The sequence below is a fragment of the Microtus ochrogaster genome, chromosome 4 (genome assembly GCF_000317375.1).
Source record: "Microtus ochrogaster isolate Prairie Vole_2 chromosome 4, MicOch1.0, whole genome shotgun sequence".
In the NCBI taxonomy this organism is placed as follows: Eukaryota; Metazoa; Chordata; class Mammalia; order Rodentia; family Cricetidae; genus Microtus; species Microtus ochrogaster.
The window spans coordinates 4,813,814-4,827,708 of NC_022011.1; the positions used below are offsets into that span (position 1 = coordinate 4,813,814).

General features: G+C 39.6%; 1 protein-coding gene across 3 annotated transcripts in view; it reads right to left on the minus strand.

Annotated features, from left to right (window-relative positions):
* Nucleotides 1-13,895, minus strand: part of Nfatc3 (nuclear factor of activated T cells 3) — a 70,917-nt gene that overhangs the window by 48,283 nt on the left and 8,739 nt on the right. For all 3 annotated transcript variants that reach the window (XM_005345427.3, XM_005345428.2, XM_026778617.1), the window contains exons 2-3: nucleotides 6,024-7,161; nucleotides 2,275-2,437 (exon numbers count right to left, since the gene is read on the minus strand). In XM_005345427.3, coding sequence (XP_005345484.1) covers nucleotides 2,275-2,437; nucleotides 6,024-7,161 — 1,301 coding nt within the window. The remainder of the gene's footprint in view (nucleotides 1-2,274; nucleotides 2,438-6,023; nucleotides 7,162-13,895) is intronic.

Here is a 13,895-nt window from a genome sequence, read left to right on the forward strand (position 1 = left end):
TTTTTTTTTTTTTTTTTTTTGGTTTTTCGAGACAGGGTTTCTCTGTGGTTTTTTGGAGCCTGTCCTGGAACTAGCTCTTGTAGACCAGGCTGGTCTGGGTTTTGGAGCCTGTCCTGAAACTAGCTCTTGTAGACCAGGCTGGTCTCGAACTCACAGAGATTCTCCTGCCTCTGCCTCACAAGTGCTGGGATTAAAGGCGTGAGCCACCACTGCCCGGCAAGAAAATAAATATTTTAATCACTAAATGTTCAATATAATTCTATTATGGTTTATGTATATGTCCTCCAAAGGCCTATTTGTAAAACCCTTGGTTGCCAATCTGTGGTGATATTGAAAAGTGGCAGAAACTTTAAACAGTGGTTAATTGGGGAAAAAATTAGTTTACTGCACATGGTTGGAGGTATTTCTCTTTAATGGGTTGTTTATTTTTATTTTATGTGAATTTGTGTTTTGTCAGCATATATGTCTGTGTATGAGTATTGGATCCACTGGAACTGGTGTTACAGATAGTTGTCAACTGCCTTGTGGGTACTGGGAATTGAACCCAGGCCTCTGAAAATGCAGTCAGTGCTCTAATCCCCTAGACTCTATGAGGTGAGGGTCTTCCTCTGCCATGTGCCCCCACCATGGTATACTGGCTCACTATAGGCCCCAATAAAACAGAACCAAACAGGCTGGGCGATGGTGGCGCACGCCTTTAATCCCAGCACTCGGGAGGCAGAGGTAGGTGGATCTCTGTGAGTTCGAGGCCAGCCTGGTCTACAAGAGCTAGTTCCAGGACAGGAACCAAAAAGCTACGGAGAAACCCTGTCTTAAAAAAAATAAAAAAAAAAAATAAAAAACAAAAAAAACAAAAAAAAACCCAGAACCAAACAATCAACAAGAATGAAACCTCTAAAATGAGCCAAAATAAGCCCTTTCTCACTACAACTTGATGACCACATGCATAATATCACAGTGATGCAAAGTTTACTAACCTACTGTCCTCAAAAACTTATGAGGCAAGTGATGGTGGCAAATGCCTTTAGTCCCAGCAATTGAGGAGGCAGATGTAGAAGGGTCTCAGTGATTTCAAGGTCGGCCTGGTCTACAAAGTGAGTTCCAGGACAGCCAGGACTGCTACACAGAGAAAGCCTATCTCAAAAAACAAAAAATAAAACAAAACAAAAAAAAGAAAAAACAGTAACGAGGCTAGAGAATGGCTAAGCAGTTAAAAGCACTTGCTGTTATTACAGAGAACTTAAGTTCAGTTCTAAGCATGCACACCCAGAGGCTCACTGCTTCCAATAACTCCAGTTTCAGGAGATACAGGCACAGACAAGTAGGCACAAACAAATACACATAAAATAGATTTTAAAAAATTAACTCATCTTTCTAGACAACTATCTAGTCTTCCACTAAATATATATTCAAGAGAAAGGTGGGGGACAGAGAAAGTGAAATGTTACTAAAATTTATCAAATGTTGTTTATTTTCCAGAGTGACAAATTTTGAATTATCTATTGCATTATTCTTTCTACCTTCTGCATAACTTAAATCTGCGTATGTGTATTGTGTATTGTATGATGTGAACGCACATGCAGCTCCTTTATCACTTTCTGCCTTACTGCCTTGTGACAAGTTCTCTCACTGAACCTGAAGCTGGCTCTTTTGACTAGGCTAGGCTGGCTGGTCAGAAAACTTCTGAAATTAGCCTGTCTCTTTGCCCTAATATTGAGAGTTACAAGCATATGTATTTATGTCTGGCTTTTAAAGCCACTTTTTGAAATTCAACTTAAGTCTTCACATTAATAGAATATGCTTTTTCTCCAGAATCATTCCTTAGTCATGTATTACTTACATTTTAAATGAGCATGTAATATATTTATAAACACAATATGCTCTTTTTTTGTGTGTTTGCTTTTCGAGACAGGGTTTCTCTGTGTAGCCCTGGTCGTCCTATAACTCACTCTGTAGACCAGGCTGGCCTCAACTCAGAGATTCGCCTGCCTCTGCCTCCCAAGCGCTGGCCACCACTGCCCAGCACAATATACTCTTTCTAAAACCAAAAAAACAGCAATTTGACCACCAACATCTTATTTCCTCTGATGAAAAAGTTAGGCAGGAAGGTTTCTTCTAGACTAACAAAGAACATTCAATGCAGAAGTATGGCCATATCAACAGGTAGACGAAAGAGGCTCACCACATTTGCTTTCTCTTTTCGCTAACTCAATATATTCATTCACTCATTACTATGTGTACAGATCTATGAAGCAAAGCTCCAAAGTTTCATACCTTCACAACAGGGTGACCACCAGTAGAGGCTTTCACTGCCCCACGGCTACCTTCCGTTTCATAATGGGCTCGATGATGAGTTTTAGGTTGCACTTCTATTTTCAATTCACATTGTCCAAAGTGAGTTGGTAGAGGCCAGTCTAATGGAGGTAATGAAGATGTGCTATAAACAGAACACACACACAATTTCACCATATTATCACTGCTAAGCAGAGATCCAGAGCATCTCTTTGCCACTCCCAGTATTTTTTCCACTGGTTTTTGCACCAGAGTATTCCAAAACCAACTTCACTTAGTAAGTTATAGTACCAACTATGGTATGTATTTAATAGAACATCCTTTTAAATTAATTTATTTATATTTTATTTATTTATTTATTTATTTATTTATTTATTTATTTATTTATTTAATTTTTTTGAGACAGAGTTTCTCTGTGTAGTCCTGGCTGTCCTGAAACTCACTCTGTAGACCAGGCTGACCTCTGTAGTCCAGGCTGAGATCCACCTGCCTCTGCCTCCCGAATGCTTGGACTAAAGTAGTGCATCACTAACGCTCCATGACTATTCTTTTTAATAAATAAATAATTATAAATAATTCTTCAACCTAAAGATTAAAATATACTGTTTCTACATTTAGTATTCCTTTTTTATTTTGAAAAAGAACAAACTCTAGAGCGATTTGTAAATTCTCAACTCTGTATATAACCATAAAAGCAATCAAAAGAACAGTAGTTCAGTTTCTTAAAGATATCCATTCTCTGTATATATATCAGTAGCTCTGTAAGACTAAGTATCTTTTTTAATGTATGAGTGTTCTGCCTGCATATATGTCTGTATGCCATGTGTATGTCTAATACCTGAATAGGCCAGAAGAGGGCGTTGTATCCCTTGGAGCTGAAGTTACAGAGGCTGTCAGCGAACAGGTGGGTGCTGGGAATCGAACCTAGATCTTCTGGTTTTGTAGAATATTAGTTTAATTTGTGTTACATTTGCTTATGCTGTGGGATATTTGTTTAATAGTACAAAGATGTGCTGTATTCTTTTATGCTGCATTTATTTACCCCTGTAAAGTTAGGTTACTTTGTCTGCCTAAAATACTTGATTGGTCTAATAAAGAGCTGAACATCCAATAGTTAAGCAGGAGAGAGAAACAGCCAGGACTGGCAGGCAAAGAGAACAGACAGGAGAAACCTAGAGAGAAAAAGGGAGGAGGAGCAAGAAAAGGAGGAGAGGAGGATGCCAAGAGTCAGCCACCCAGCCAGCCACAGAGTAAAAAAGAAAAACAGAATAAAGAAAGGTAAAAAGCCCAGAGGCAAAAAATAGTTAAAGAGAAACAGGATAATTTAAGTCAGGCTGGCTAGAAACAAGTGAAGCTAAGACCAGGCATTCATAAGTAAGAATAAGTCTCCATATAATTATCTGGGAGCTAGGTGGTGGGCCCTGAAGAGCTTAAAAAACAATAGCAGAAAAAAAAAAAACCCTACATTCTTGAAAAGCAGTAGGTACTCCTAATAACTGAGCAATCTCTCTAGGACCCAAGCCTAGGGACCTTTAAAATCTAAATTTTTCTATTGCTTTCAGTATATATCTCTCCACCCTTGTGTATAGATCTGCAGAAATCAATCTATTATGCTTCTGGCCTCATCCACTTCCTATCATTTTATGCTTCTGGCCTCATCCACTTCCTATCATTTCACTCTTCTCTCTCTGAAAAACTGCTTATTATCTTAGGCATCCTCTGTATCTTGAAGAAAAATTTAGTTTCAGTGCATAACTGCCTAAAACAAAAACAAAACATCTGTAGTATATATTTTTGTTTGTTTGTTTGTTTGTTTTGGTTTTTTCGAGACAGGGTTTCTCTGTGGCTTTGGAGCCTGTCCTGGAACTAGCTCTGTAGACCAGGCTGGTCTCGAACTCACAGAGATCCACCTGCCTCTGCCTCCCAAGTGCTGGGATTAAAGGCGTGCGCCACCACTGCCCGGCTTGTAGTATATTTTAAAGGTTAGTATTTCCTTGATTCATAAGAATTTAAGCAGTATAATGACTGAAAGGTTAATTTATATATATTAATACTGAAAATGTTATAAGGGCTTGGGAGATTGTTCAACAGGAAGAGTGCTTGTCAGTCTTTGATGAGGGCTTAGTTTGAATCCCCAGAACACACATATAAACCAGCACAGTGGCCCAAGCCTGTAATCCCAGAACTGGGGAGGCAAGACAGGAGGATCTCTGGGGCTATCCAGACAGCCAGGTTAAATGAGATCTTATCTTTAAAAACTAAGTGGAGAGGCAAATAAGGAATGAAGAAGACATCCAATGTCAACCTCTGGCCTCCATGTGCACCTATATGCACACATGTACACATACACACGAAGAGAATGTTGAACTAGAAAATTACTTACATATCTACAGGTTAAACAGTAACAGACACAAAGCTCAGTTAGTAGAGTTCTTGCCTAGCATGCAAGAAACCCTGAGTTTGAATCCGATCTATATAAAATTAGGTGTAATGATATATCCCAGGAGGCAGGGGCAGGGGAATCAGAACTTCAAGGTCATTGCCAGTTAATATAGTAAACTTGAAGCCAGTCTGAGTTATATAGGACCCAGTCTCAAAGAAAGAAAACAAGACTGTCAAAAGTTTTTTAAAAAAATTAAGTTAGAGGGAGGGGGAGAAGAGTGGGGAGTGGGGAGTGGGGGGAGGGGGAGGGAAAAGGGAGGCGGGGAGGAGGCAGAAATTTTTAATAAAAAAAAAAAAGAAAAAAGAAAAAAAATTAAGTTAAGAAGGCCAAGCACAAATAGCATGTACCTATAGTCCCAGCTACTCTGGGAGGCTAGAATAGGAGGACCGCACATTTTAGGTTGACATGGGTCAACACAGGCAATATAGCAAGACACTGTCTGAATAATATAAGCATTTAAAAGTAAGTAAATTGTGAGGAAAATGCTTGCCTTCAATAGGACAAAGCTAGAGAACTCAGTCAGTAAAATGCTTTCCAAACTATGCAAGAACCCACATAAAGGTGGAAGGAAAGAATCAACTCCAGAAAGTTGTCTCTGACCAACACACACAGGACATGACACACATCTCATTCACACACATCCTTCTCAAGTGTGAACACATACAACAATAAAGTTGATTTTTTTTTTATTTATTTTTAAAGCTTGTTGAGCTCTCAGGCCAATAAGCAACCTTGTCTCACAAAACAAGATGATGACTCTAGGGAATACCACCCATAGCTATCTTCTGGCCTCCATGTGAACACACATACACACCTGCACACATACGTCTTGAAAATATGCAAATTCCCAGTTAATTTATTAGTAATATAATTCATACTATAACCTACCTGCACCATAATCTTTTCTAAATAAGAAAATTCCTGTTAGGGATCCTTAAATGTCATTTACTATTATCTACAATCTATCACCTATATTTTCTTCATTTATATACCTTTAAATGTAATGTTAGTCAATTTAAAAATACTTTTAAGACTTAAAGGGAAATAAAAAGGACTTCTAAGTTTTTTGCTGGTAGAATTTATTTTTTAAAAAACAAAGAACAAGGAAGATGAGGGCAGGGAAAGGGAAAAGAGAAGGAGAGAAAAGAAGGAAAAGGGGAGAGGAAGGAGATAAAAGAGAGGGAAAGAAAAACGAGAGGTTGTCAAACATAAACAGATAATGTAGTTAGACAATGCAAATGATCTTTAAGGATGGAAAAACAGTCAGTAGTCATTTCTATCAACTCACCGAAATATAGGGGTGTGGCCAGGCTTTGGTTTGCTCCAAGTAAAGGGTGAAGGAACTGAAAGAAATTGGTCACCAGATGAATCTTTCTTTAAAGGATACTGAGATCCAAGGCCATCATCTACTGAAGTCTCCCGGGATGGTGATAAGCTCCCTTGATCATCTGAACAGACCTCTAATTTTCCTGGTAGTATGGCAGCTTGATCTTCAGAAGTCTTCCTTGTTTTCAAAGGGATATCAGTCTCGACACAGTACTGAAATGGGAAAGGTGTAGGGCCAAGGCCTGATCCAGTGTGGACAGAAGCAGTAAGCCAGGTATCTTCTGTTACACTTCCCCTAGGGGAGTGGCCAGGGGAAGGAACAGGTGAGTGATGGGGTGAAAGGGAACCAGCATAACACACTTCAGCACTAGAGTGCCGTCGTTTACCACAGGGAGAAGTGGGCCTTGATGAGGGTCCTGAGGCTGGTCTGGGGCTCAGCCAATTCTCATCAGTGATACTGGATCTAGGCGAGTGGCAAGGAGATTGCCGAGGTGACAAGGAGTGTCCAGGTCCATACTGTTGCTGCCAGGAGTCTTCTCCAGGACAGCCTCCTGGAGAGCCACCTGGAGAAGTCAGAGGTGAGCCGAGAGTAAATCGAGCAGCAGCTTCATTCAACTCTGAGTCCACATCATCATAAATGTGTGAGAGAGATTCACAAGAAGATGCATCTGAGAACCAGCTCCTAGAAGAAAGGCTGCTGGCAGGACTAGGACTAAAGGATGACTCCCGGTAGGATGGCTCAAGTGGAAGGTAGAGATGATCTCTAGAAGGTCTTTCCAAATATTCCCTTTCTGGGTCATTTATCTGTAGGTCGTCTTCATGTGCATCTGTTCCTTGATGACAGTTAGGAGAGATGGATGTAATTTGAATACTTGGGCACTCAAAGGGTTTGGGACCACCTAATGGGCTATATTTAGATTCAGAAATATCACCAGTTTCTTCATAATTTTTGTGACCTTGGAGCTGAAATGATGGTGACAAAACAGAGGAGTGAGACTGCAGCAGTCCATGATGTGGTAAGCCAAGTGATGAGTTTAAAGTAGATGGAGGTGGATCTACATTAAAGATGTAAATGGATGCACAATCATCTGGCTCAAGATCTATGAGGGAAGGAAAAACAAAAAAATCACCACAACCAAAAAAAGTCAATAAAAGAAATTAGAAAATTCAAGTGTATAAATTACTAGATGAAAAAGTAATAACAACCCTGTGAGAGAAAAAAATTTGGACACCAAAATGCATGTCATTACCTCCAGTAAAGGGTTGGGCACAGTGATTCTATCTGTTTATTGCAACACACAGGCAGAGGATTACTGAACATTCAACGCCTACCTTAGCTATACAGTGGGTTTCAGGCCAGCTTGAGCTATTTCATCAAGCCATATCTCAACAACAAGGTAACTTAAAAATGCATCTATTTATTTTTGCAGCTATGTATGACTATTACATATGGAAATATGTATTGTGACATTCTTTTTCTTAACTTCCACATTTCCAAAAATTATTCTGAGAACAGACTATTTTTTTATAAAATGTATAGTATCTATATACTCACACACACATAAATAAAAAATTAAAGCCACAGAACAATAAGATAATATAAATTGAATCAGCAAGATGGCTTAGTGGGTAAAGGGGTTTGCTGCCAAATCCAGTGATGTAAGTTCAAGCTCTGGGACCCGCGTGATAGGAGAAAACCAACTCCTGCATTTTGTCCTATGACTTCCATAGGGGCACTGTGGCATATGCTCACTCACACCATCATGTTGGAAAAAAAATACCTTGAATTTAATTTAAAATTTCAGATATTTTACTATTTTCATTTTTGTGTTTGCCTGCATTTATATTAATATACGACATGGGTACAAGCGGCATCAGATCTCCTGGAATTAGAGTTACAAAAGGTTATAATTAACTTTGTGGGTGCTAGGAACAGAACCTAGATCCTCTGCAAGAGCAGCAGGTGCTTTCAACACTGATGCATCTCTCAAAGCCTCAAAGAATTTTCCTTTTTGGTTTTCTGAGGCAGGGTTTCTCTGTGTAGCCCTGGTTGTCCTGAAACTCACTATGTAAACCAGGCTAGCCTCGAATTCACAGAGATCACCTGCCTTTGCCTCTCATGTGCTGGAATTAAAGGCATGGCCATCACTGGCAAGAATTTTTTTAAATGGTAGTGCTATATTTGGTAATTGCAGGTTAAGATTGAATGAAGCAGTTTTTGAAAACACCTGGGACGTTGGATGGTGGTGACAAATGCCTTTAATCCCAGCACTCAGGAGGCCAGAGGTATATGGAACTCTGAGTTCAAGGCCAGCATGGACACAGATTGAGTCCAAGAAAGTCAAGGTTACAGAGAAACCCTGTCTGTGGGGGAAAAAGAGAGAGAAAGAAAAAGAAAGAAAAGCACCTTGGGAGTTAGGAGGGAGTGATGGTTTATACTTAAATCCTAGAATTTGGGAGGCAGAAGAATCACCAGTTCTAGGCCAGACAATGAGTTTGAGACCCATCTGGGATACACAATGAGACTGTCTTAAAAAACAAATGGTAGATTTTTACTAACTTTTGGTGGAGGTATGGTTTGTTGTTGTTTGCTCTACCCTACCATTAACTTTGTTTTTTTTAAAAAATATTTATTTATTTACTCATTATGTATACAGTGTTCTGTCTGCCTGTATACCTGCAGGCCAGAAGAGGGCACCAGACCTCATTACAGATGATTGTGAATCACCATGTGGTTGCCGGGAATTGAACTCAGGACCTTTGGAAGAGCAGGCAATACTCTTAACCACTGAGCCATCTCTCTAGCCCCCCCTACCATTAACTTTGACTCTTACATCATTTACTCTCTATAGGTCTCAGTTTCCTTGCAATAAAATTCAAGATTTCTCTTTTAAGAAGAGTATATAGCCGGGCGGTGGTGGCGCACGCCTTTAATCCCAGCACTCGGGAGGCAGAGGCAGGCAGATCTCTGTGAGTTCGAGGCCAGCCTGGTCTACAAAGGGAGTTCCAGGACAGGCTCCAAAGCTACAGAGAAACCCTGTCTCAAAAAACCAAAAAAAAAAAAAAAAAAAGAGTATATAATTAATACAAATATATTTTTCCTCTGTAGTCATATCATCAGGAATTCATGTTTGCACACAGCAGACCAGGATGGGGCTGGAGAGATGGCTCATCACTAGAGAGCACAGGCTGCTCTTACAGAGAATCTGGGTTTCATTTGTTTTGTCTTTGAGCTGCTTGTTTGTTTGTTTGAGAAAGGGTCTTATTACGTCCTGAAACTTAATATGTAGACCAGACTGGCCTTAAATTCACAAAGATCTTCCTGCCTCTGCCTCCCAAGGGCTGGAATTAAAGGTTTATGCCCACAAACCCAGTGTCTGAGTTTGATTTGACTACCAGCACCCACACAGCAGCTTATAAGTGTCTGAAACTCTAGTCCAAGAGGAACCAATGCCCTCTTCTATGGGTACAAAGCATGCACATGCTATACTGACCATTAGGCAAAACATCCATGCACATAAATTAAAACAAAAATGCCAGACACGGCTAAATCCTTTACCGAAACAGAAAATAACTGATTGAGGATTTTGACTTATAGTTGATTATTAATCTTCATAAATTTAGAATTTTTAATTTATTCCTTAGCTAGGCATGGTAGCACACATGTATAATCCCAGCACTCCAGTTTGAGCAGTGAGATAGAGTTTAAGGCTAGCCTTGGCTACCAAAAGAAACCCTGTCTCAAAATAAATAAGTATTAAGTAAGATCAAATCCACCCCTTGCTAGAATATAATACTAAGCAAGTCCTGCCAGAGACTTAAAACCATACTAGCAACTATTATATTCTTCATCACTACATAATCCAGTTTTTAAAAACTCATTTTTACCTAATGTACTTTTTTTTAAAAAAATCTTATTTTGAGTGGAAATCATTCATGAAAGACTTTATAGTTTCATTCTAGAGCATTTATTATACCAATGTTATTTCAGTGGTTGATTAATGCTGAAATTCATAGCTTCCTCCAAGTAAACTAAATAAAAAAAGCATATAAATAAATGATGTGTTGAGGAATGGATCATTGTGTATCAGAGCTTTCTGTGTTGGCATGAGAACTTGAACTCAAATCTCTATCAACTAATGAAAAGAGATGGGTATGGCTGCATATGTCTGTAACCTCAGCACTGAGGGCTGAGAGGCAGGCAGTTCTCAGGAATTCCCAGCAGGCGAGCCTGCCCAGCAGAAATGGTGAGCTTCTGGTTCAGGGAGAGTCTCAAGGCTATAAGGTGAATAGCAATAGAGGAAAACACCTGACATCCTCCACAAGCTTCTTTGTGCATGGGAGCGTGGATACACACTTATAAACACACAAACAGAATGTCTTAAAGTAGTACAGACACAAAAGATGATGTAATGTACTGCTTCATCCTTTTCTCTGTGTCTAGAAGTCGCAACTCTGAAAATGATAGCAGCCACTCCAACCACACCTTAACAGTCTTAAGATTTTCAACTCCAGATGCAAGATGCTTCAGAACCATCTCAAGACTTGTTAAATTTTTTTTAAAAAAATGTTCTATCAGAGACTAGAGAGCTCTAGGAAAGCAGACAGCAATCTGGAGAACACAGATAGCCGTTCATGTCTTTACTAACAGTAAACCAGGGGTTGGCAAAATACAGCCTGTGAACCAATCTGTCCTACCACCTGTTTTTGTTTTGTTTTGTTTTTGTGACAACCTACAAGCTAAGAATGGTTTTTAGAAGAAACTGTTTTATGAGATATAATAATATGATTCAAATTCTGGTGTCTATAAATAAAACTTTATTGGAACTTGGCCACATTTAATTATGTGCTATTCATGGTTACTGTCCCATAAAGATAGAGAAGAGTAACTTTGAAAAAACACTTAAGTAGATGCCACATTGTTGCTTGGGACACAGTAATATAGTTTTGTTGTGCTCAGGACTGAACCTAGGGCTTTACAAACACTGGGCAAACACTCTACACAAAGCTATCTATCCAGTCCTTTTGCTTTGAGGTAGAGAAGTGTGGGAGAAAGAGTGTCTGTCCATGAATCCCTGACTCATCTGCAAACTGCTGTGTACATAAAGCTGACCTACAACTCTCTTAAGTGTACTAGTCTTGTGTTGAACCTGCAGTGATCCTGGACTCTGCCTTGTGACAAACACCAGTAATCCCAGCAGTTGGGTGGCTAAGGCACACATAGCAAGACTCTGTCTCAAGACAAAAATAACAGCAACAATCAATCAATAAGTAAGCAAGATGAATATGGCATACATGCACATACTCCCAGCACCGGGAGGTGAAGCCAGAAAGATTAGGAATCCTAGATCAGCCATGGATATAGACACCTGGATCCTCAGTTCAGCTCTGTTTTCAAATTTTTCACAGTAGCGCATATCTAAAATCCCAGTACTCAAGAGGCTAAGGCAGAAGGACTGGCACAAGTTCAAGGCCAGCCTGAGCAACATAGTGAGTTCTAGAATTCTGGGCTACAATCTCAAAAAGAAAAAACAACAAAAAGAATAACTATGAATTAAGCAATTCTTCCCAGTTGAACTTGTACACATATGTTTGTAGCAGTATTATTTGAAATGGCCAAAGGGTGAAAAAAATCAGATAATTCTCAATATATTAATGAATAACCAAACTGTGGTATATTCAATGAAATATAAAGTGGAACAAATAAGATACATTGTGGTACTGCATAAATGCAATCCAAGCTACTTAGTAGTAGGCTGAAGTAACACAGTAAGAATCTTTCTCATTAAGAAAAGAAATGCCAGCTAGAGAGATGACTCAGAAGTTAAGAGCACTGGTTGCTCTCCCAAAGGACATGAGTTCAATTCCCAGCAACCATATGGTGGCTCCTAACTGTCTATAATGGGATCTGATGCCCTCTTCTGTCATGCAGGCATACACACAAATAGAGCAGTTGGTGGTGTATGCCTTTAATCCCAGCACTCTGGAGGAAGAAGCAGGCAAATCTCTGTGAGTTCGAGACCAGTCTGGTCTATAGAGTGAGTTCCAGGACAGCTAAAGCTACACAAAGAAACCATGTCTCCCCCCCCCCCAAAAAAAAAAAGGAAAGGAAATACTACATCTTGAGTTAAACTTGAAAACATTTTAAGTGAAAGGCATAAACACAAAGTCACATTGTGCCCTTTATATTATATATCCACAATAAACAAATCCAGAATTAGGAAGAAGTGAAGGCAAACTAAAAAACTAATTGGGTACAAAGTTTTTTGGTTTTAGGTTTTTGTTTTTGTTTTTTTCTAAATGAGTAACTAACCATGCTCCCAAATTTCCACACCTCCCAACTCTACTTTTTCTTAAGGCAGTAAATGAAATTTTCTGACAAGGTGAAACGATGCCTGGGCAACCACACTGAAAACAGGATGATGAAATAAAGTCATTCTAAAATGCGTATATTGAAACCCTACGTGCTTTTCTACTCCCATGGCTCACAGCATAACACACTTACACTCTCTAGGCAATAGACTGGCAGACTTTTCACTTGGGAATCTAATAACCTAAGGAAAAAGAACTACAGATAATGACCTCAAAGGTAACCAACCTTGTTTAAAAAAAAAAAAACCTACAAGGCCTACAGTTAGCAAACATCCTTGTGATCACAGAATATATGATTTTGGTGCCCATTTAAGTCATTAGCAGGTTACAACAATCATCACACAGCTGAGAAAAGCTTCAAAATTTAAAATAGTCAAGTCAGGCATAGTGGCACATGGCCCTAATCCCAGCTATCCAGAGGCTGAGGCAGAGAATCTCAAATCTGAGCTTCAAGATAGCCTAAGCAGCAGAGCAAAGCCATGACTCAAAAAACAAACAGATGCCCATTAAGATTCAACAAGAGCCAGGTGTGGCAACGCAAGCTGTAATACTAGTACTAAGGAAGCTGAGGCAAAGGATGTGAAACTCAGTGAGAAATCCTGTCTCAAAGGAGTAAGACAGAACATGGGGAAAAAACTGCCCAACATAATCCTTTAGCTTCTGGGCGTGTGCACACCAACATAGATAAAGAAACAAACAAGAAAATTGTTGAAAATCACAACTTGAATTTGAAAAAATATCGCAATAGAAGATAAAAAAAGTAACGTATTCCCATAGTTTCATTAATAAGCAACAGCAAGCCTGGCAATGATGATGCATGTATTCCAGCACCTGGGAGGAAGAAGCAGGTGGATCTCAGTGAGTTCGGGGCCAGCCTGGTCTACAGAGCGAGTTCCAAGACAGCCAGGGCTACACAGGTTCAAAAAAAGGGGGGAGTCAAATACATAAGGCATTCAGTAGGGCATTCAGTCAAGAAGTTTGGTGACACACACCTGTAATCCCAGCACTTTGAAGGCAAAGCAAAAGGATTACCACCAATTTCAACACCACCAGCCTGGTCTATATATAACAAGCTCCAGGTCAGCATGGACAGTCAGAGTAAGCCAGAATCCCACCGCTTGGAAGGCAGAGGCAGGCAGATTCAAGGTGTGAGTTCAAGGCCAGCCTGAACTAGTTCCAGGACAGCTAGGGCTACAAAGAGAAACACTGTCTCGGGGAGGGGGAAGGAGGAAGGGGGAAAGGGACAGACAGAAAGAAAGAAAGAAAGAAAGAAAGAAAGAAAGAAAGAAAGAAAGAAAGAAAGAAAGAAAGAAAGAAGAAAGAAAGAGAAGACAAACAATATACTGAGAAGCACTGTGCTAGAATGAACACATAATTTAACAAATATCTTTTTTTTTTTTTTTTGGGTTTTTCGAGGCAGGGTTTCTCTGTGGTTTTGGAGCCTGTCCTGGAACTAGCTCTT